The following is a 25,612-nucleotide window of genomic DNA, read 5'->3' on the forward strand; positions in this document are numbered from 1 at the left end:
GAGGCTCGAAAGTCAAATAATTTAGCTACAAATTCCTTTAAATATAATATATAATCAAAATCGGTATTCATATTAATAAGTATATAAAACCGTTTAACGGCTGTTTTTTATTCGTCAGTTGTCTATACCGCCAGCGGTTATTTAGCCAGTTCGTATTTATTAACTCAACACATAAAATTTAAATTAATATGGGCGGTATTTCTGTTCTTTAAGAAAATATACTGGCGGTATTCTTAATATATTAACAATCGCTATACTTGAAAAATTTACCTCGCTTATCAGCGGTATTCATGTTAAGAAACATGTAAAACCGTCTAACGGCGGTGGTTTTTTAGTCAGTTTTTTTATACCGCCGTAAAATAATGGCGGTATTTCTAAATGAAAAAATAAGCTATCGAAAGAAGATGCTTCTTTTTGGCACCCCCCAGTAGATTTTATACTTCTTACTTTGTTAAAATCATTCCACAAAGTGTGTTAAACTGTCGCCAAAACATAAACACTTTGTTTTTCTTCGTATAATAGACGGATAGGTTCTTTAATTTTTAATTTGAAAAATGAGGCTCGAAAGTCAAATAATTTAGCTACAAATTAATTTAAAAATCACCTAAATCGGTGGGCGAGTTCAAAATATATTAAACTTTCAAATACACTAAAATTTTAAGTAGTCTGTTTTTCGTACTATATTAACTAGCTTTATTAGACTAAAATGCAAAACCATTAAATTCAACAAACGCCCAAAACGAAAACCATACACCGAACTTAAATTAATTTTCAGCCGACATAAAAGCTAACGGTCTTTCCTCGGTGTGCACTACACACACAGGCATACTCATCCTGCTAGGCTACACTATTATTCCTGGGAGGTCGATAAAAGCAATAAGGTGCAACATAAGGTGTTTATTAGACCCTTTAGGTTGTCTCTTTGTTCTCTATTAAAATTACCTCTGTTGGGAGTGGAGGCTGATGAGGGGCGCGGGGTAGATGCCGTCTGCGCGGCACTGAACTCTGATGAAGCCCTCGTCGGCTTTCAAGCGTTTCAGCTCGAAGTATTTCTCGGAAACTGTAAAAAAAAGAAAGAGTATTAAGGAGACTGTTAGGAATAATCGTCATAATTTTAAAGTACAGTAGTGACACAATAACTGGGATAAATTAAAGCTAGGGTTAATAAAAAATCCGGATTATCGCTTCTTGCATTTTTGAATAGGTACATTATACAGGGTGTGTCTTAAATAAGTGCAAATAGCCTAGAGCTGGTAGATCTTGATAAAAGAAACATGTTTTCTCTTTACCATTTTTTAAATAAGTCCAAAATAACCGAGATATTTTACTTTGTAAATTAAAAAGAATGATTTTTCGCCTCCATTTTGAGAAGTGCTTTCTTTCTTGTAAATTTAATCTACTACCTACGCGGCCATGTTATGAAGATATTATGGTTTTACAAAGAATTCCAAATTTTCATTTTTTATGCGAAAAAAAAATTGGTGAAACACAGGTGTGTTTCTGGGGTCGCAATATACCACCCATAAAATATTTCCATTTATTTAAGATTCACCCTGTACAATACGGTTGAAATAAATAACCTTTCTTCAGAAATGTCCTCCGGTTATTTCGCCACTTGCTCTGTAAAAAAATTTACAAAATAAAATAATTATTTTTTGTAAACACCGCTGCGTTAATCCAACGTAAACCAACTTACCGGCGGTATTTTTCTAATATAACAAATTTCCCTAACGGACAAAACATGCTTAACGTTTCGGAAGTATATCTCTTCCCGTCATCAGAAACAAAAAAAAAACAGAAAGAACTAAGAAAAAAACTATTTAAAACATCTAAATTCTACTATTCAAGAACACTTTAGCTTATTATACTTTATATTTTTAAATATACTTGGTATTTTTTTATATACTTGGCAACAACCGCCGTATTTGAAAAATTTACCTTCGGTGGTATTCGACGCGGAAGTCTTTCTTTTGTCAGTTGTGTATACCGCCATCGGTTATTTAGCCAGTTTGTATTTATTTTTTGTGCTGAGTTAAGCACATAAAATTTAGTAAAATAAGGACGGTACTTCTGTTTTTTAAAGTATACTGGCGGTATTCTTTATATATTTGGAATCAAACACCATACTTGAAAAAATGACATCGCTGTTCGTTGGTATATATATTTAAAAAATATACCGGCGGTATTCTTTATATATTCGGCAACAACAGCCGTACTTGAAAAATTTACCTTGCTGTTCAGCGGTATTTATATTAGTAAATATATTAAACCGTCTAATGGCGGTCTTTCTTTTGTCAATTGTTTATACCGCCGGTGGTAATTTAGCCAGTTTGCATTGATTAACCCAACACATAAAATTTGGTAAAATAAGGACGGTATTTCTGTTTGTAAAAAAAGTATACCGGCGGTATTCTTTATATATTTGGAACAACCGCCGTACTTGAAAAATTTACCTTGCTGTTCAGCGGTATTTATATTAATAAATATATTAAACCGTCTAATGGCGATCTTTCTTTTGTCAATTGTTTATACCGCCGGTGGTAATTTAGCCAGTTTCCATTTATTAACCCAACACATTTTGGTAAAATAAGGGCGGTATTTCTGTTTGTAAAAAAAGTATACCGGCGGTATTCTTTATATATTTGGAACAACCGCCGTACTTGAAAAATTTACTTTGCTTTTCGGCGATATTCACGTAAGCAAATATGTAAAACCGTCTAAAGGTGGTATTTTTTCCGTCAGTTATCTATACCGCCAGCGGTAATTTATCCAGTTTGTATTTAATAATTCAACACATAAAAGTTGGTAAAATAAGGGCGGTATTTCTGCTTCTAAAACGAGTATACCGGCGGTATTCTTTATATATTAGGCGATAATAAAAAATATAATAATCATTATAATTGAAAAATTTACCTCGCTTTTCAGGGATATTTATGTTAAGAAACATGTAAAACCGTCTAACGGCGGTCTCTCTTCCGTCAGTTGTTTATACCGCCAGCGGTTATTTAGCCAGTACTTATTAACACATAGGTAAAGTAAAAGCGGTATTTCTGTCTTTTGAAAAAACGGTACCGGCGGTATTTTTATATATTTGGCAACAACCGCCATACTTGAAAGACTTACCTCGCTTTTAATAAATATGTAAAACCGTCTAACCGCGGTCTTTTTTTTGTCAATTTTTTGTAACAACCGCGATAATTTAGCCAGTTTGCATTTATTCACTCAACGCATAAAATGTAGTAAAATAAGGGCGGTATATATGTTTAAAAAAAGTATACCGGCGGTATTCTAATTAAAAAATTTACTTTGCTTTTTGGCGGTATTTGTGCTTGTAAATAAGTAAGGCCGTCTAACGGCGGTCTTTCTTTCGTCAGTTGTCTATACCGCCAGCGGTTATTTAGTCAGGTTGTATTTATTAACTCAACACAAAATTTTGTAGAATAAGGGCGTTATTTCTGTTTTTTAAGAAGTATATCGGCAGTATTTTTTTAAATATTTTGCAACAACCGCCGTACTTGAAAAATTGAATCTCCTGCTCGGCGGTAATCATATAAATATGTAAAAACCGTTGAACGGTGGTGTTTCTTTCGTCAATTTCCTATACGGCGGGCGCTAATTTAGCCAGTTTATTTTTATTAACTCACCCTGTAAACGTTGTTTAATTTATTACTCCAATTAGCCGTATAATAAATCGGTAAATCGAGATGACGAGCGGCAAAAATTATATAAAATAAATCTCCGCCCGTTCGAATTACCATTTAGAATAATTGTTAAAGCCCACCGGAGCGCGTTCTTCAAACAAAATATTCCGAATTCGACTAACCGACCCTCGAAAATGAAAAATTCAGTATATTCAGCCCGATTCGGTTTGTTAACTTATTTATAAAATCGATGAATTTTGCCACGGAGTTAATGGAGCGAAATTTTTATGTTTATTTATACCGAAACTTGATTAAAAACAATACTAAATCTATATAAATAAATTTTTATTGCTATAATATTGAAATAAAATTCAAAATAATTCGGTTATATGACGTTATACAGAGTATAAAAGAAGTGTGAAGAATTTAAAATTTAATTTTTAATGAGATGATAATCAATCAGATGCTTAAAAAACAAAAAAAATATCCATATATGGACGTGTAATATTTATCCCTAGAAAAATATTGCAGTAGAATAAAAATATATCTCAATAAACTTGATAGTAACTTAATCTTCATATAACAAGTTCGTTACTCCTTTCCATAAGTAAACAAACTCACAAATATCCCCTTTCATGCTCTTTCTTCATAACCTCAATCACTCTTTCCTTACTTATCAATCTTATTTCTTCTACTTTTATTATTGCTATTACGTTGCTTTGAATATTTAATCCGATTCGCCGTTGCAAGTTTATTGTACGTCTTCAAGTCAACGTCAGAACTACAGCTTTTAGTAGAGACTCATGAAACCGTATCGTGCGGCAATATTTTTTACTGTTTTGACATAAATTCAATTTGTTCCGATTTTACAGGCAAACGAAACTTATTCGGAACGATTTAAATGAAGACTCTCGAGAAAAATAATTTGCAATTTGTATATCTTGATGTTTCGTTACTTTATTGATGATGTTTTAATTTATGTTTACTATAGATAAATCTATATCTCTTAGAGCGTATTTCGAAAATAATTTATCTATTAGATGCGATATCTAACTCTATTTAGTTATTTATAAAATTGACGAATTTTGTCACGGATATGATAGAGCGAAATTTTTATGTTTATTTATACGTATCATCATCATTTTCAGCTTATTCAACCATTTAAAATTATAGTGTAGTCTCCCGCACATACTCTCTTTGTAGTTGGGCCCATTGTTGTCTATTGTTGGCTATGCAGCCCTAAGTTATCCTATATTACTAAAGTTATATAGTACTTTTAGTACTTTTAGTACTTTTAGTACTTTTAGTAATTTTAGTAATTTTAGTAATTTTAGTAATTTTAGTAATTTTAGTAATTTTAGTAATTTTAGTAATTTTAGTAATTTTAGTAATTTTAGTAATTTTAGTAATTTTAGTAATTTTAGTAATTTTAGTAATTTTAGTAATTTTAGTAATTTTAGTAATTTTAGTAATTTTAGTAATTTTAGTAATTTTAGTAATTTTAGTAATTTTAGTAATTTTAGTAATTTTAGTAATTTTAGTAATTTTAGTAATTTTAGTAATTTTAGTAATTTTAGTAATTTTAGTAATTTTAGTAATTTTAGTAATTTCAGTAAGTGGTGAGCTGGCACTGGAGGACTTTATTTCCTTTGCCTAATGTAACGTACAACAATAAGTTTGTATCTAACTTTAACTGTATAAACTTTTCTGTTTTTCGTTCTTCTTATACTATTACATATGTTATTTTCGTAAATGTCAAGGTTTAAATTCTATTGTACTCGTGTATAAAAAGTCTTTTCCTTTGCATATACCTAAAAGTGAAAGAGAAAAAGGTTTGGCATTTTCCGCTTAAATCATTGCGCAACGTTTAAACCCCGCTTTGAGCTAAAACAGTGTATGTAAGATTTTATAAATAACTTATTCATGAGAGAGGAAAATAGTTTGCCTTCTGTAGGCATTCGCCTTGCATAATTTAATGGTTGGAAACGGTTCCATGTAAATTTGCCCCTTTTTCGGCTGAAGGTTTACTTAGCTCGTTGGTTCTCTTCAAAAAAGACTAGCAGTGAAATCGTTATATATAGCTGGATAATACGTACGTAGTTGTAAATGGCTTAGTTTGCGCTGCTCCCGTGCATACTGATTTAATAGAACTGTTTTAATTAGAATTAATATCTTTGCTTTAATTATAACTGCTGACTGCTGTAATTAGGACGATAATTAAAATAAACATATCCCAGTTTCAAGTGTATACACTCACCGCATCGTCACAAAAAACGGACAGCTTAAAATTTTGACTTAATTTAAATTTCCAAATTATGTGATTTTTTTAAGCAATATGTAGTTAAATTATTTACTTTTTACTATCTCTTTCTGAATTAAAAATAAAAGTTCCCATCTGCAAATTATACTTGGGAAAACAGAATGTTGATATTTTGGTGAAAGTTTGAAACAACCTGTGGAATATGTTAAAAGAGCAAGGAAGTTACAAATTATAGGATTGAGCCGATTTTTTAAAAACACCCGGTATACGTTCATCTTTAAAAAATTATATTTTAGTTTCCCTACTCTATGGTTAAAATTTTTTATCTCGCCATTTTTCTCTAACTATTATTATAGTAATAGGTACTAATACAAAAATTTTCAAATTCCTTTAATATAATTTATCACGTACAACAAAGACCTGGATATCGACCAAGTTAACAATATCGTAATCCCCCCGTATGATGAACGATCCGAATTGAATGGGCCGAAGAACTAAGGACAGAGCAAAGGAGAAACGTCTTAGGCTAATGTATATTGAATCCTTGGCGTCAGCAGACAGTACGACGTGACAACGAGCCCACAAACCGTCCTTTTCGGACAATATTACGGCAGCGTCTTTGAGCCGGGACCCTTGTTCTTGTCCGGTGTCTTAAATAGTCGCTTAAATAATTAAAATCTAGGAAGAAAATAACCTGTCAGGTATATAATAGAGAATTTGGGAAGATTGTATAACAGTATTTTTCTTATTTAACCCTCAATTGGCGTGGTGGGGTCCAGCGGACCCCAAGCACTATTTAAACCTCTATAAAATGTTTACGTTTAAGAATTAGGCCTCGCCGCACCATTTACCTTTAAGTTAGGATACCAATATGCAACTGTTAAAGGCGCACTTGATTTTATCAAGTATTGTTCCTACCAGCGGGGACTAAAGTTTTATTGGGATCTCTGTGGCACCACCACGCCAAAAATGTTTCATTATTAAGATGGTGGGTAGTCTAAAAAGTGTGCCTCACTGGGACGCTAATTTTGAGGAAGCATTAATTAAGTGGTTTGATCAACTTAAAGAGGCTTAAGTCAGATGAAGACCATCAAACCGAAGAGTAACCATAGCTCCGATTCTGAATCTCTTACTTGGCCCTATTTTATTTCTGGTGTTTATCAATGACATTGCAAATCTAGACATTAGCGGTAAAATCTGTCTTTTTGCGGACGATACTAGTTTCACTTGGAGCGGCCCAGATGTTACGGCACTATATAATACTATATCCAGTGACTTCTTTCTCTTTCTCGGCCTGGTTCCATCCAGTGTTGGATATAGGCCTCTTCTAGGTTTTTCCATGCTTCGCGATCTCTAGCCAATCTTATCCATTGTCTTCCCGCCACTGCCCTGACGTCATCGACCCATCTCTTTTTTGGTCGGCCCACACTTCTTGTTGTTCCCCTAGGTCTCCATTTTTTTTCCGACTTCTTGGGGCCATCGGTCTGGATCCTGTCTTGCCACATGTCCTATCCATTGCCACTTCAGACTTGCCACTCTTTTAACGACATCTATTAATTTTGTTTTTTTCCAGTGACTTACGCACCATTAAATCTCGGTGCGATTCTAATCTCCTATGCCTCAACCTTTCAAAAACTACAGTTTTGTCATATAAAAGTACTATACAACCTTTTGTACTTAATAACACCACTATTGACGTCGTGGACTCTGTGAGATTCTTAGGACTTGTTGTAGACAACTCGTTAAAATGGGACTTGCACATCGAAGCCTTATCAAAGAAACTAAGCTCTGCCTGTTTTGCGCTAAGATCAGTTTCTAAGGAACTTAACTCATCAACCTCTAGAATGGTCTATTATACCCTTTTTGAGTCGCATCTTCGTTATGCCCTTCCATTCTGGGGTACTTGCTGCGCGACAAAATTTGATCGTATTTTCAAACTTCAAAAGAGAGCAGTTCGATATGTATTGGGACTAAACAGTAGAACTCACTGCCAGAATTTCTTTAAAAATTTGAAAATACTGACTCTTCCTTCCTTATTCATTTTTGAATCCGTTTGCTTAATCCGCAAGCACATATTCTCTATTCCGGAAAGGCCTTCTCACAACTATCCACTTAGGAATGCGGAGCACGATATTTATCTGCCAACCCCGAGCTCAGAACTAGTTAAGGGCTCAATACTGTACAATGCCAAGAAAATGTACAGTCATTTGCCTTCGAATATCAAGTCACTTTCATTCTATCCCGCATTTCGCAAAGCTCTGAAATCATACTTACTGAAGAGAGCCCTATATGCGGTAAACGACTTTTTTGTTGATGTTTAATCATGAACAATTTTGAATTTTAAAATTTTGATCATCTCACACACTGGTTAAAGGTCTAGTATTTAATATTTTATAACTCTTGATTTTATGATATATAACATGATTTTATCCATTTACAGTTTTCCTTTTGTAAAATTTTCTAGATACGCCTGTGTTCTGCAATGTCCATATATGTTTTATTTGTAATTTTATGACTTACTTTTTATTGAATTGATTTGTATTGTATGACATTTTTTTTATTATTTGTATATTTGTTTTTGTGCTTTTTTGTTTTGTGAATGCTTTGTCGATGAAGCTGTTTTGGCTTTTTGTACAATAAAGCGTTGTTTTTTTTACTTATAGAAGAGAGAAAATTGAATAATCAATACCAGAAAAGAAAGAGATGTGGTATATGGCAACCATATGTCAATGAAGAAATGGCAAAAAACAAAAATCTCATGAATCAAATGTGCACGATCCATGTGCGGCAAATGCAGATACTATATTAACATGAATTATATTTGAATAAGTTATGTACATTCAAGGTTTGCAGTTTTGTTGAAAATAATTTATGTTTAATACTTTAGCTTCACATTTCAGTTGTTCGTACTTTTAGTAATACGGTAAAATCATAAAATATATGTTTTTAATTTCTATGGGTTTCTTAGCCAAGTTATATTTCTGTTGTCAAAAATTCCTAAAAGATGCGTTTTACTTTATTTTTGTGTCCGTTCGTATTAATTTGTTCAAAATTAGTGAAATTGTTTGTTCACAAGTTTGAATATATTGTAAACAGTGTTAAAATAACAAGCTTTTTGTAAAATCTCTTCATCATGTATTTTAAACTGAAAGGACTTGAGGATGAAATAGGAATAGATCACACTACAGCGTTTCGAATTTTGAAACGACATAAATACTATTCCTTCAAATATGAAAAGCACCAAGAGCTACGAGATGGGGACGAAATACGGCGGCAGGCCTTTTGTTTTGATATGATGGAAACAGCAAACACGGATAGGGAATTTAAAAAAAAACATATGTTTCACTGATGAATGCACGTTTACCTTAAATAATGAACGCAATGTTCAAAATTATCGATATTGGAATAAAGAAAACCAATACAGGTTTGTCGAAACAAGGACGCAATATCCACAGAAAGTGAATGTTTGGGCAGGGCTATTCGGACATAATATTATCCGGCCATTATTTCTTACGCGAAATTTAAATGCAGAATATTATTTGGAACTACTCGAAAATCATATTTTACCTGCTTTTCATGATGCCGCTAGGGAAAATCAGGAAGTTTGGTACCAAATGGATGGCTGACCGGCTCATAGTACCCTGGCTGTTCGGAAATATTTAGACAATAGTTTTAACGGAATTGGCCTAAATCATACAGTAAATTGGCCAGCAAGGTCTCCTGATATTTCGCGAAATGATTTCTTTCTCTGGGGCCATTTAAAAAACATGATATACAAGGATAAAAAATACCCAAATCTAGACGAGTTAAAAAATGCTATTTCTGCCGAATGCAATAGAATTTCAGTTTACCAACTAACGAATGTAAGAAGAAAATTTTATGATCGCCTGGGTTATTGTCTAGCAGTCGATGGAGCAATATTTGAACATCTTCTTAAATCCTAAAGTTCTAACAATTTAATAGTACCTAAATTAATAAGTTATTGAATATTGTAATAATACTATTATAATTAGCCTTGTAATTGATTACTTTATTTTACTTTAATTCATATTAATTTGTATTTATAAATACATCTTTAAGATTTCCGATGTAGGAATGAGTTTTCAATAATAATAAAGCACTAAATAGGTAAATTTCTGAAAATGACAACTTCATTTGACAGTTATTTTTTACCTTGGCTGGTGCTCATAAGTAAATACAGGGCCATAAGAAAGGAAAAATATTTAAAAAGAAATCGGCGATAACTCGTAAACGAGTTAATCAAAAATATCTAAATTTGTTCTTTTGAATGTGGGTTTTAGTGCTCTTCAATAAACCTAAATAGAATTATTCTCTAAAATAATTAGGGAAGCCAATAATTGACACTATTAAAATTTACATGGGATTTCCTATGTCCCGTCCGACGATGCAACACCCGGTATGTGCAAAAGTTTTGCTTAAAATATCCACAAAATTATAAGAATATGGATGTAATAATCTGTAATAAAAGTATACCGTTCTATTACTTCACTTAACGCATTCCATTTCAGAAGCCACATAAAATTACTTACACAAATTTTAATCACACAAACACAACAATAATTTTTAACACCAAACCACACACCGACAGCAAAAACAATAAATTAACCAAAAAGCTTAACAAACATAAATTATTTAAAACGATTTCTTCACAACGCCCCTGCCCTCTGTCCTATTATTAATACGTCAGGACCGCACTCGACCCTGACCGCCGCCAAGCCGTACCTGTATGCATAAATAATTCCCAAAATGTAAATTCAAGCGCGCGGCAACGGCCCTTGAGGTCGCCCAGCGGAAAGTTACGACCGAGGAATTTACGATTTTTTTATTTTCCGGTCTCTGAGGCCGGCAGGGGTCAATTCCGTACCCTCGGGGAGGTTAAATGGCCTTAAAAGTGGTTTATAATTTAAAAGAAAAGTTGCCAGAGTTCCTCTTTCTGTGCTAAACGAGCGGTTAAATTAAATGGTTTGGAATGGTACGGATCTGTTTGGAATGTTTTGGGGTGGTTTTGGTTTACTGTCTTTTTTATTTTGGTTTTGTGTTTTAAAGGAAAAAAAAAATTTGGTAAAGGCTTTAAGGCTAAGGATTCATTCATGTGACGCTTAAAATATAATTTGGTTCGAGAAGATTTTTCGTTATCAAACAAAATTGCACTCATAGATAAAGGCAGCAAGTTTAGATTGGAAAACCCGTAAAAATTTTAGGTCGAGAAATTATTTTGGGTCGCGACCGTTATACGCGATCTGGCGCTGCTATAGCGGTCTCTAAGAACATAGACAAAGAAATAAAAAGAGACTGACAAATCTGATGGTAAAGATTGGGACCGTGTTCCCGTAGCGCAACTCAGAATAACAATTTTGAAACCAATTAGCAGGACCATGGCAGGACGTACGTCTTTATTGCTAACTTTCTTTATTATGTGTGCTTTATATGAAAAAGAAACAGATACGTATAAAACGTATCGTAAGACATTATCGCACATTCTGGCTGGCGGAAAATTTAAATTAGCCATTATTAGTAGTATTCTTTCATTCTGAAACTGAAAATTTTCACTTAAACTGATTTATTCCCTATACCACGTAAAGGGAACGTGGTGTAGGGAATAAATCAGTTTAAGTGAAAATTTGCAGTTTCTTTCATAACGAAAGAATACTACTATTATAAGGGAAATTATAAAAAATGCAAAAATTGTACTGTTTTATAGACATATTTATTTATACATAAAAATAAATAAACTTTTTATAATATAATAACAAAAATAACAGTGTTTATTCCACCCACCTACCAATTTTAAATGCAGAAGAACTGACTGTTGCAGGAAACGATCGGCCAATTTTTTTAAAGGGCATTAAAAATCTCATTTTCGAAAAAACTGCCTACTTAATTGCAATAACAAAGTGAATATCCAAGCAAAGAAGACTTTACGAGAATCATGATCCTGAACCATTTTCAAGTCCAGTTTTAATCCTAAAGCAAAAGTAAAATAGGTATATTAATAATGTTTCTGGTTACTATAAACCAGCTATAAACTACCTACCCATAAAATGAAAAAAAATAATTTTATTAATTTGTTATGTTAAGAGAGATTCGAAATATTTTTGACACTACTACTTCTACTTTTTTCTTAATAAGATGATAAATATAACTACTTACTTTTATTTTGCCGGGTGTCTTTAACATATCTATCAGAGAAAGGGGGCAGCGATACATATAGAAAATAGATGATACTGGCTCCTGCAGCAAATAAAATAACAAATAGTATAACCTAAAATTATAAGTAACAAAATATACATACCTATATGGAACAAAGGAATTTGTTCCCTATCCATATTCATAAGTCAATAAAATGGAGAGTTTAGAAAAAAAGGTAAATCACCAAAAGAAAAATTAACAAACATGACGAATTGTCATGATGTTGTCATCTTGGTTGTCATGATGACGAAAACGAAAGGCGATTGTTCTAATTTCTATTTAGAAATTACGTTTTATATGGCTGCTTCTTTCTATCTTGTTATATTAGAATGAGATAGTGGGCCCAATAGACGCAATGCGCAGATCAACATAAATAGAACGAAATTTTGCGTTCTGAGTTGCGCTACGGAAACGTTGTCCCTCTCTTTGCCATTTAATTTGCCAGTCACTTTTTATTTGTTTGTCTATGGCTAACAATAACGGCTAACAAAAACAGAAATAATTTTCTCTTGTCAAAGTCAGAATCTTCAAAAATCATAATAATCTTTCAAAATCTAAACCGCTCTCATTAAAGAAATTCCGAAAAGTGTTTATAGCGTCCATTTTCAAAGTAATTATTGCTATCTTGTGAGTTTAATTCAAGTTTTATTTACTCCAACCGGTGATAATTGTGAAAAAGTGGCATTAAAAACTTAAAAAGCTGTGCTGTGAACTGTGAACTGCAAAAAACCATCGTGGATCGTGGCATAACGTCGCCGTCGGTTTCCAATGTTTCATAGGTATTTCATACATGCGTCCTTATATAAAATAAAGTTCCTTATATGCAACACTGTATTTTATTTATAAAATTAAACGAAAATAATAATAAATTTGAATAAACAATATTTGGCGATATAATTCCGGAAAAAGCCAAACCGCTTCGAAATTTTCAAAAGTTTTGGGTCGCGACCGTTGCAAGAATAGCGCCAAATAGTGTTTACATTGTCCTCATGGGCACTTTCCAATCTAAAATTGTTTCATTTATCTATGATTGCACTGTGCTAAAAGTAAATGACTTACCATTACTAATATAACGTCACATTTTAGGCACTGACAGCAGGCGTTAAAAATGACATTTTTACTGACGTTTGTAGAAAAAAAACTATTTTTTACCTTTAAATTGCTTTAACACAAATCGTCACAAAAATATTTAAAAACTATTTTTTCTCAATCATTTTAAATTCACAGACATTTAAACTTACCAATTGGCCAATCTGCAGTCACCCGAAAGATTAATATCGTTTCGAATTTTAACGCGAGCAATAAACATCCTAATTAGTTGTTTCTATAATACGGCTGAGGTAAGTTTAAATAGTCATAAACGAAGTGCAGAGGCAGGTAATTACGAGCGCCATCGCTGTGTTTCGTTTTGATATTCACCGAGGCGCGCTGTGGAGGTAAGTTGCTAATTTGTCTGAATAATCGTGCGCGGTTTGCTGTTAAATTCAGAGTGGGTGTCGCGAAATTATAGTCGTAACAAGTTTTCCCTGGGTTTTTACAGACGAAGATAATGTTGATAAAGCCAAGAATTAAGTTAAAAAACACGTCAAAGATCGGTTAAGTCGATTAGGTTATACAGGGTGTTTCAGAAATAAGAGCGAGTATTTTAACTGGTAGTATATTTTGACCTCAGAAATACGCTTATGAGGTATTTTTTTTTTTAAATTTGGAATTTTACGAAAAAATTTTGGAAATTTTTTTAGTTTTAAGTTAAAAATTTAATTTCTTGATAATATGGCAACATAGGTAGTAGCTTAAATTTACATGAAAGAAAATACATAAAAGTTCTAGTGGTTCTCAAAATTTTAGCAAAAAATCATTTTTTTGAAAATTTTCAAGTAAAATTACTTGGTTATTTTGGACTTACTTGAAAAACGGTAAAAGGAAAAAACGTTTCTTTTGGCCAGATCTACCATCCCTTAAAATACTTGCACTTATTTCTGGGACACCCTGTATACAGGGTGGTCCGAACTGTATTCCGGAAACTTCGGCAGCATATTCTGCAGATAAAAATAAGTAAAAAAAAATCGTATAAATGTATGTCCTAAAATGCTTAGTTTCGGAGATACAGGGTGTTGAAATTTCATTTTTTTTTCAATTTTTTCAAAATAATTTCTGAAGTAACGTCAATATTTGGATGAAAATTGATGTCTGGGAGTTTTTTGATTTAGAACGTTTTTTGATTGAAAGACTAACCGTTTTTTAAATAACAAATATTGTAATATTTGAGGGGCATTTTCACCCTCTTGAAATTTGAGATTCGAGAAACCCCTCCTTATCGAACCTCTACACCCCACAGTCAATCCGTTTGCCAAAAATCAGCTTTAAACATCCAGCAGTTTAAGCAGAATCGTGATTACTCAATGGTCATATTTTATAAAACACCCTGTATAAATTTTTAAAAATCTTAAAATAGGTAAAACAACAAAATAAAATATACGTGTTTAAGAGTTTTTCCGAAAAACTCAGCGGTTTTTAATTAAAAAATATTCTAATATTTGAGGGGTGGTTTCGCCCCCTTACAATTCGAGTTTCGAAAAATCCCTTCTTATCGAACCTCTACACCCTAAAGTCAATCCGTTTTTCAAAAATCAGCTTTTTACGTCAAGCGCTTTAAGCAGGATCATGATTAATCAATGACCAGATTTTTCGAAATACCCTGTATACATTTTTAAAAAATCTTAAAATATGTAACAAAACAAAATAAAATATACGTGTTTAAGCGTTTTTTCGGAAACTTGACCGTTTTTAAATAAAAAATATTGTAATATTTGAGGGGTAGTTTCACCCCCTTGAATCAACCTGTATGCCAAAATTGACCTTCTTACGTTGAGTAGTTTCAGTCACTTAAGGATTTTATATATTAGTATAGATTGTAATTAGCGTATTTTTTAACGCATCTACATTTATTGATTATTGAAGTTATTCCATTGTGCTGATATATAATTTAGTAATAATTAGGTTGTTACATTAAATGTATTGTTAACGCGCAAATTCCAAGCCTTAATCCGTAGCGATTAATAGGACACGAATCTGGTAACAGCTCTAGTATTTAATTAAATTTACTAGGAATATATTATTAATGTCGGTACACAGACGTAGTGCATAATAATTAAACCGAACCCAGTGTCGTACCCACCGAAACAGATGAATAAATCATGTAGCTACGTGTGTATTTAGTTGACGCTGGTGTAACAAAAGGCCGTAAAATACGTCCTTTGGCTCATTGTGCAGCAATGGAAAATTTGTTTAATCAATGCGGGGCAAATCAGAAGTTCGTTTTGCAGTTATTACAAGCTTTTACTTAACTTAGCATGTTAGTATGTTTGTGTATGCTAATGCGACAATTATTAGAATGGTCATTGACGGAAACAGTACTGGGAGTATGTTAGATTAGGAACTTGGAACACCCTCAAAAGGAAAATTCCACTCTAACTCCCAGTGGATGACATACTAAGAATGTACAGCTTTGAAAAACACCTCACTATAGTATTGAACAACAAAAAGGATTGGAAGAAAGAAGTTTGTTTAATTTAAGAATTTTTCCAAAATTAATTCTAAACAAAATAGTTTAATTTTCCATTTTTTTCATCCTTATCTATGTAAAGAAAGAATAACCCATAAAATTTGTTAATCTAAAATTTAAATTTTCAATTTTAATTAGAGTTTACAATATAAAGAAACTTTCCGAAACTAAGCACTTTTGGACATACATTTATACGAATTTTTTTACTTATTTTTATCTGCAGAATATGCTGCCGAAGTTTCCAGAATAGAGTTCGGGCCACCCTGTATTATTTTGCATCTAACAGGCCCTCTATTAAAACGCTTATTTTTGTATGCAATATAATATAGATTTATATTGACAACGGTACCTAATAGCGGAACTACTTTGGAAGAAGCTATAACCCATAAGATTTGTTAAAATACGGGCGGTATTCCTGATTTTTAAAATAGTATACCGCCTGTATACTTTTTTAAAAATTACAAATATATATATATATAAAATGTCTTATAATTTAGTCAGTTTGTTTAGTTTAAGAATTTTAACAAAATTAATTCTAAACAAAATTTTAAATTTCCATTTTTTCATCCTTATCTACGTAAAGAAACAATAACCCATAAAATTTGTTAAAATACGGGCGGGATTTCTGATTTTTAAAATAGTATACCGCCGGTATACTTTTTTAAAAATCACAAATACATATAAAATGTCTTATAATTTAGTAATTTAATCAGTTTGTTTAGTTTAAGAATTTTTCCAAAATTAATTCTAAATAAAATATCATTTTTCCATTTTTTCATCCTTACCTAAGTAAAGAACTAACCCATAAGATTTGTGAAAATACGTTTTTTAAATAGTATACCGCCGGTATACTATTTTAAAAATCACAAATACATATAAAATGTCTTATAATTTAGTGATTTAATCAGTTTGTTTAGTTTAAGAATTTTTCCAAAATTAATTCTAAATAAAATTTTATTTTTCCATTTTTTCATCCTTACCTAAGTGAAGAACTAACCCATAAGATTTGTGAAAACACGGGCGGTATTCCTTTTTTTTTAAATAGTATACCGCCGGTATACTATTTTAAAAATCACAAATACATATAAAATGTCTTATAATTTAGTAATTTAGTCAGTTTCTTTAGTGAAAAATTTTTTCCAAAATTAATTCTAAATAAAATTTTAATTTTTTTTCATCCTTATCTACGTAAAGAAACAACAACCCTTAAGATATGTTAAAATACGGGTGGTATTTCTGATTTTTATAATAGTATACCGACGGTATACTTTTTAAAAAATCAGAAATACATATAAAATGGCTTATAATTTAGTAATTTGGTCAGTTTGTTTAGTTTAAGAATTTTTCAAAATTAGCTAAATAAAATTTTAATTTTCCATTTTTTCATGCTTGTCTACGTAAAGAAACATAACCCATAAGATTTGTTAAATTACGGGCGGTATTTCCGATTTTTAAAATAGTATACCGTCGGTATACTTTTAAAAAAATCAGAAGTACATATAAAATGGCTTATAATTTAGTAATTTGGTCAGATCAGTTTGTTTAGTTTAAGAATTTTCCCAAAATTAATTCTAAATAAAATTTTAATTTTCCTTTTTTTATATTTATCTACGTAAAGAAACAATAACCCATAAGATTTGTTAAAATACGGGCGGTATTTCTGATTTTTAAAATATTATACCGCCGGTATACTTTTTTAAAAATCACAAATACATATAAAATGTCTTATAATTTAGTAATTTAGTCAGTTTGTTTAGTTTAAGAATTTTTTAAAAATCAATTCTAAATAAAATTTTAATTTTCCATTTTTTTCATCTTTATTTACGTAAAGAAACAATAATCCATACGATTTGTTGAAATACGGGCGGTATTTCTGATTTTTAAAATAGTATACCGCCGGTATACTTTTTTAAAAATCACAAGACCATATAAAATGTCTTATAATTTAGTAATTTAGTCAGTGTGTTTAGTTTAAGAATGTTAAAAAATTAATTCTAAAAAACATTTTAATTTTCCATTTTTTTATCTTTATCCACGTAAACCCTCTCACCTCTTTCGATGCTTCGCATCCGTAATATCATTTATGAATTTGCCCCATGCAAATATATTGCCACCGTACACGCACATGCATCCACACACACAGATACACGCCGCCACAACGGCCAGCCATTTTTATTGATATTAATAGATAGGTGCAGGCCGGAAACTGCAACCATTTGCAACTCTATTATTTATCGTTTTCCCCTGATAAACATTGGTTTAGAGACGGCCAAAGCTGTGTGCGGCTGCAGCGTGCGTTGCTCTATCGAACTATGCGCTCGATAGAGGGCGATATCGGTTTAGTCAGAAGACCGATATGTTTTCATTCAATTTGGTTCGTTTAACGTCCCTTTCTAGATCGTTATTGAACGGCGATGTAATAAAATTAGTTCATAGTTAAGCTCAAATTCCATTTAATTTTAACTAAATATCAGATTTTTGAGGTGCCCTATTCCACTGCGATCTTTTTAGAAAAAAAAAATTATACACCAAACTCAAAATCTAAAAAATATTCGTCTATGGCCACAATTCTCAATAAAATTGTTATTTTGGCAAAAACGTGTCTTTCGCTACTTCCACTGGTTTGAATAGAAAATACATTTTTATGTACAGGGTGGTCGAAATTGGTCTGTTTTAACAGAGAAAACCTATTTCCTGACTAGATAGAGCAAAACCGACGTAGATGTCATGGACTCGGTTTCTGCGACACGTTTAATGGCATAAACCGCCTGTTGATATTTTCACTGCCAACTGAGATACGGGAGCCATACGGACCATTAAAGGTGTGGCCATACGGGCCATTAAAGATGTCTCAGAAATCGAGCTCATGATATCTATGTTGGTTTTGCTCTGTCTAGTCAGGAAATAGATTTGCTCTGTTAAAGCAGACCAATTCCGACCACTCTGTACATAAAATATTTGTGGATGCGATAAAGGTGTTTAGCTTTTTCTTGTTCAGTGATGTTAACTTATGTTTTGAAATAAAAAGTTTTGCAGATTTTTTTTAGGTAAAGGTAATAAAAGGCATTTAAAGGTTATAAAAATTAGTAAAAAGTAATAAAAACAATAAATGACAATAAAACACAATAAAGGTAATAAAAGGTAATAAAAGGTAAAAAGGTAATAAAAGGTAATAAAATGTATTAAAAGGTAATAAAAGGTAATAAAAGGTAATAAAAGGTAATAAAAGGTAATAAAAGGTAATTAGGTAAAAGATATACAATTTTTACTTCAGTTTAATTTTATGATTATTTCAATTTTTTTTCAATCTACTTTTTTAAGATTTAGCTTTATTTAAAGAACGGTAACTGTATTAAAATATGGTAATAAAATCCAGACCATATAATTCCAAAGCATTTCATTCAATCCACTTTCCTGCCGTTGTATGCAATTCAAATAGAAATGAAATTTAAATTAAAAAAAAAAATGAAAGGGATTCGAAACAGACGGAAAATTACTAATTGCTCTTAAGATATTTATGACTTCTTTATTATACAGTTGAAACATAAAATTTTACATTTTTTTTGTAGACCGAAATAAAGATCCCATCAAAAACATAAAATGTAAAAAAATGCCATGTTTCAAATCGCGGGCAAGTCGCGGAAATATCATCGATCGTCATTTCCTAATCAACTGGACGGCATTTTTCCACATATCTGCCAGATATTGCCAGAAGAACGGACGATAGATGGACCAAGCTAATACTTGAATGGCGGCCAAGACAGAATGCTCTCAGAAGCCGAGTCAGATCTCCGACAAGATGGTCAATTGACTTAAAGATATTTTATTACAAATAAATCAAATAAAATATCATCATCATTATTATCAGCTTATTCAACTATTTAATATTATGGTGTAGCTTCTCTGACATATTTAGATACTCTGTTTGTAGTAGGGCCCATTGTTGACTATTCTTGTTGAATATGCGAGCCCAATTTATCCCTGCTAATTTCCTAATATCATGGTCCCATCTCAAGTTTGGTCTTTCTCTAGTTCTCTTGATTCCTCGTGGGTACCATGCTGTAATTTTTGTGGTCCATGTCTTGTCTGTCCTTCTTGCCAGGTTTCCTGCCTATTGCCACTTGGGGGATTTGATTCTGTGGTTGACATCTATTACCTGGGTCTTTTGTCGAATTCACTCTATTCTTTTACGCTCTCTCTGGGTTATATCCAGTAAATTTCGTCCAATTGAGTGTTGTGCGACCTGCAGTTTCCTCATAATATCTGTGTTCAGTATCCAGGTTTCATATGCATAGGCCATGATGACTGGTAGTACACATTGGTCAAATGCTTTTTTCTTTAGATAAAGTGGCATTGTAGGTTTGAGTATGATTGAGTTTCTTCCATAAGAACCCCACGCTAACTTAAGGTAGTCGAGATCTCGAGGTGTACATTGGTTATTCCCAAATATATATATATACATATATATATATATATATATATATATATATATATATATATATATATATATATATATATATATATATATATATATATATATATATATATATATATATATATATATATATATATATATATATATATATATATATATATATATATATATATATATATATATATTCCAGTGTTGTGTATATATATATATATATATATATATATATATATATATATATATATATATATATATATACAATGTGTCCGTAAAGTAACGGATAAATTCATTTAAAATTCAACCGTTTTTTTTTTGAAAAACGCTCGACACGTCAATCTTAATTTTTAGTGGCGCTACTTTTAAACTAATTTGCTGTTATACAGGGTGGCCCAAAAAAAGATATCACGTGACACTTCAATTTTTTAAATGGAATGCCCCGTATATATTGATGAATATCGATAGAGCTCATCGAGACGAATTCAACGATATATGGGTTAATAGGTCTATCTTGAACCGTTTGTTTACAAAAAATAAAAAAAACTTTACACTATCAAAAAACATCTTAATATTTTTTTTTGACTAAGTCTTATTGTTAGCCTTGTCACTTGAGTGTCAGAGCATTTTGTTATCAATTAAACATTCCTTTGCCTTGAAGTACAATGCCGTTATCACTTACACAAAGAATTGAAGTTTTAATGATGATTGGATATGGGGACCGAGTACGCACACAGAAAGAAGTATGCGTTTTGTTCAATAATAAATATCCTGAAATGAACATATCTCAATCAACAGTAAGTAGAATAGAAAATAAATTCCGAGAAACCGGTTCTGTTGATAATTTGTCAAAAAGCGGACGTCCTTCTGTCAGTGAGGAAGCCAAAACGAACATTTTTTTATCTTTCGAAGAAAATCCACATAATAGTGTCCGTCAGGTTGGTCGAGAATATAATGTTTCGAAAAGCTGTGTTCACAGCTTGCTAAGACTGGAGAGGTGGCACCCATACAAAATGAAGTTAGTACAGGAGTTATCCGAAGATGATCCAGATCGTAGAATGCAGTTTTGCCAAATATTGATGGATAGGTGCAATAATGATCCATTATTCGTAAAACGTATAATCTTCTCAGATGAATCTACATTTACTTTAAACGGAGAAGTCAATCGCCAAAACGTACGATATTGGTCCAACGAAAACCCTAGGTGGATGAGAGAAAGCCACACCCAATATCCTCAGAAAATCAACGTTTGGGCGGGCATTGTAGAGAATCGTATTATTGGGCCTTATTTTTTTGACGACACTCTAACTGGGATCAGGTATCTTCAATTTCTGCAGACTTATCTTATACCTACACTAAGGGGATTATTTCCAAATAGAAATAATCCTGAAATGTCACACGAAAATTTGTGGTATCAACAAGATGGCGCACCGCCACATTATGCAGTTTATGTGAGACGTTTCCTAGATCAAGTTTTTCCAGGGAAGTGGATTGGAAGGCGAGGAAGTATCGAATGGCCGCCAAGGTCACCTGACCTCACACCCCTTGATTTTTTCCTCTGGGGTCACCTGAAGAACGTCGTATTCAAAACTAAACCTGATAATCTCGAAGAACTAAAAAACAGGATTCGAAGAGAATGCGATAACATTTCTCGAGAAACTATAAGCAGGGTTCAAGAGGAATTCATTAACCGCTTAGGTTTCTGTCAAGCTCAAGAGGGATTTCAATTCGAACACTTTATTAAATAATAAGTTATTACCTTATCACCATTTCTTAGCACTGTCATTAAAATAAATCATAATTGCTGAGCGTTGCAACAGCTGTAAAGTTTTTTATTTTTTGTAAACAAACGGTTCAAGATAGACCTATTAACCCCTATATCGTTGAATTCGTCTCGATGAGCTCTATCGATATTCATTAAAATATACGGGGCATTCCATTTAAAAAATTGAAGTGTCACGTGATATCTTTTTTTTGGGCCACCCTGTATAACAGCAAATTAGTTTAAAAGTAGCGCCTCTAAAAATTAAGATTGACGTGTCCGAGCGTTTTTCAAAAAAAACGGTTGAATTTTAAATGAATTTATCCGTTACTTTACGGACACACTGTATATATATATATATATATATATATATATATATATATATATATATATATATATATATATATATATATATATATATATATATATTCCAGTATTGTATTTCCAGTGTTGTGTTATTTTCTAAAACCCATGCGTAAACAAATAAAATATATCTCTAATAAAACTTAAATAGTTATTTAAAAATATTAAATTTTATTCTACGTCGTACGATTTTACATAATTCAATTGTTCATGAGGGGCATTTTATAAAACATGACTTTCGAGATAAACAAGTAAATTACTAATATAAAATTTGCCGGCGTATTGCGGAATTAAAATTTAAAATATTTAAAGTTGCGTTTGGCGTTGAAGCGGGACTAATTTTTGGTGGCTCTATATTATAAATGAGTTATTAATTCGGCTTTATGGCTATTCGCTTTATGCCGTTCAAAAGAAGCTATTAAAGTGCTTTAAATGCGTTTTATTTTATGGCGAGTTGATTCATTTACGAACCTTTAAAAGAGTTGTTTGTTTTTGACGTTTTACTTGACGTGATTTTAAACGCTAATATATAAAAAATATGTCTCTCCGAATAAATAGATAATTAGTTCTTGTCAGTTGTTGTAGTTAGAGAGTGTAGTTTAGTTAACAGGCATCTATTCAAGCCCTCCCCCTTTGTAGCTTACCCATTTTTTTTTTCGATGCTTTTATTTTTTTATTTTAGTAATTTTAGTAAATTCTTAATTATTACCTTCCTAATTTTTTGATTTTTTTAATTCTTTTTCTAAGTAAATTTATTGAAATAAATAAATCTAATGCATAAACTATACATATTCTGCTTACATTCTAATCATTCCAATTTTGATTGAAATCGAATTATACAGGGTGGCGCGTCATATACGACGCGGTTTTTGCAAGGAGAACAAAAGTTTATATTGAAGTAAAATTTTCTGAGCCAATAGTAAGTCAATTTAATGCATTTTCTAAAATTATGTAGAACACATCCAAGTTATGTTTTTTGTAATGGAACACCCTATATATTAATTGATTTTTGGATTCTAGTAAAAAATAAAAGTTTGTTTCATTAGAAAAGTATATAATAAATGTATTTCAAAAACTATACATTTTAGTTTTTGAAATACATTCACCTGCACCAAAAATGGGCACCTTAAAACTTTGATGTATTTTAAAAAAGTTAATATATTTTGTTTTGATGGACCGATTTTGATGATTTTTTAAGCAGTGTGTAGCCAAATTATTTGAATTTTTAGTATCTTTTGTTAAATTAAAAATGAAACTCCCCATCTGTTAATTTTACGAGAGAAAACAAAATGTTGATAATTTGGTGAAAACTGCAACCAAACACCCTGTGGAATATGTTAAAACAGCAAGGTATTTAAAAATCGTTTTATCATCTAGATACATCTTTTTCGATGGTTTGTTTTTTGGTTCATCTCATTAGCTTTACTTTTGTTGGAAATATTCGTTTTTGAAGAAGATACTAACATTTTTTCGTAATTTTTACATTAAGACCATGCCTTTGTTTTTGGGCCTAGTCAACACATTTAGTAAGTTCTAGTCCCGAAGTAGGCATTTTTGACAGAAGATTTGCTTCATTTAATCTTCTTCTTATATGTGCAATTCATTATCAATTTGAAAAGCTGGCAAGCGGCGGTTTCTTAGCGATTAACTTACAATAAGTCGATCGTCTCGATTAGAGGTTCTCATACGAAGGTCCCTGGACGTCTAGATTGACATCCTCATGGACGTGGTCATAATTCAAAACCGATTTTGGAACCGGAATTTTATAGCAAATTCACTCACCCTGTATATCTATAAAAATATTTTTGAAATGTGAACTTTCAATAAACACATATTTTGTAAAAGGTTTGGAGTGAAAATCTCAAATATGAATCCTAATACAGAGCTTTTGCGGAATACGGAGCCATCTTGTATGTATGCATTGGTATATGTTTTTTTTTTAAATACTAAAGTAAAAGCAACGAATTTAAATGGGTAAATTTTGTTATATATCTTATTAACAATACAATACAAAAAGTTTTATAAAAATTCGTTCACAGTAAATGAATTCCGAGATTTGTATCCTATAAGGGCTTAAAGCACTCCACTATTGGTTTTAGTGAAGTAATACGATATTGTTAATATATTTTGTCACAAATGACTCTAGAGTATGTACTTTCAGTAAAATTTTAAGCCTAGCCGCAGTGGTCCGCAATAGCTGACTTTATTGTTTCACCTTTACACATACATACATACATACAGCCGTTACTCGCTGACGAGTATTCGACACACATAAAGAAAATGGTCACGCAAGGCGTTTTCTTTCATGAGCTTTTCTGTGACTGAAAAGCCCGATACGTGATGTTATCTGCCTACCGCACTCCGGACATTCAAAAATCTCATTGCTTTGTTGCCTCTCTACTTTTTGGTTGCCGCTGTTAACTGAGTTTACAACCCTTCTCCATTGAGTTCTATTGTGAGCTGCTTTTTCCCACTCATTCTGCATGTTAATTCCCTTTAAATTTTCGTGGAAAATGTCCTTGTATCTTTTCAGTTGTCCACCCGGCCTCCTCTTACCGTCCACAAGCTCACCGTAAAGCAGAGATTTTGGTATGCGGTTTTCTTGCATTCTGCATACGTGACCAGCCCATCTTAAGCGGGATTTTGTGACCATGACTTCAATACTCTCGCAGTTAGATTTTTCAAGGACCGATACGTTTGAGACATGATGGAACCACCGGACTCTTAAGAGTTGTCTAAGGTGTCTCTGTTGCAACTTGTTCAATGCGTTCATGTGTCGGCGGTAAGGCACCCAGGTTTCGCTCCCATATATCATGGTGGGGATTATAATTGCTCGGTATACTGCAAGTTTTGTTTTTGTACTCAAGTCATGATTGTAGAAAACCCTGTCTTTTAATTTCCAGAATGCCCTTGAGGCGCTACTAATCCTGTGCTGAATTTCAGAGTCAATATTGGCCTTTTCCGAAATCAAACTGCCAAGGTAATTGAATTCCGCCACATATTCCAATAGTTCTTCTCCGATTTTTATAGCATTGTTGTGATCTTCCGGGTGAGTGCACATGATTTTAGTTTTGTCGATGTTTAGCTTAAGGCTCAAAGCCTCGTATGCCCAGGTATATGTGTTCAACATTTCTTGTAATTGTTGTACCGTGTTTGCAACTAGAGTGCAGTCGTCAGCGTATTGAAGTTCTGTGATAAATTTTGTACGTGTTTTTGCCCTGAGTCTTTTTATGTTGAACAGACCGCCGTCATATCAGTATCTAATGCCCAATCCTCTCTCCTGCAGTTTGCTGTCCACTATAATGGAGAGCGCTGCCATGAATATGTTGAATAGGAGAGGCGCTAAGACACATCCCTGCCTAACTCCTGTATTTGTTAGGAATGG

General features: G+C 32.2%; 1 protein-coding gene across 1 annotated transcript in view; it reads right to left on the reverse strand.

The window, feature by feature from the left end:
• The window catches only part of LOC115880997, a 673,808-nt gene that overhangs the window by 280,855 nt on the left and 367,341 nt on the right, over positions 1–25,612 (reverse strand). The window contains exon 4 of the mRNA XM_030898346.1: positions 943–1,060. Coding sequence (XP_030754206.1) covers positions 943–1,060 — 118 coding nt within the window. The remainder of the gene's footprint in view (positions 1–942; positions 1,061–25,612) is intronic.

Source organism: Sitophilus oryzae, unplaced genomic scaffold, assembly GCF_002938485.1.
Source record: "Sitophilus oryzae breed Bouriz unplaced genomic scaffold, Soryzae_2.0 scaffold_1693_pilon_pilon, whole genome shotgun sequence".
Lineage (NCBI taxonomy): Eukaryota > Metazoa > Arthropoda > Insecta > Coleoptera > Curculionidae > Sitophilus > Sitophilus oryzae.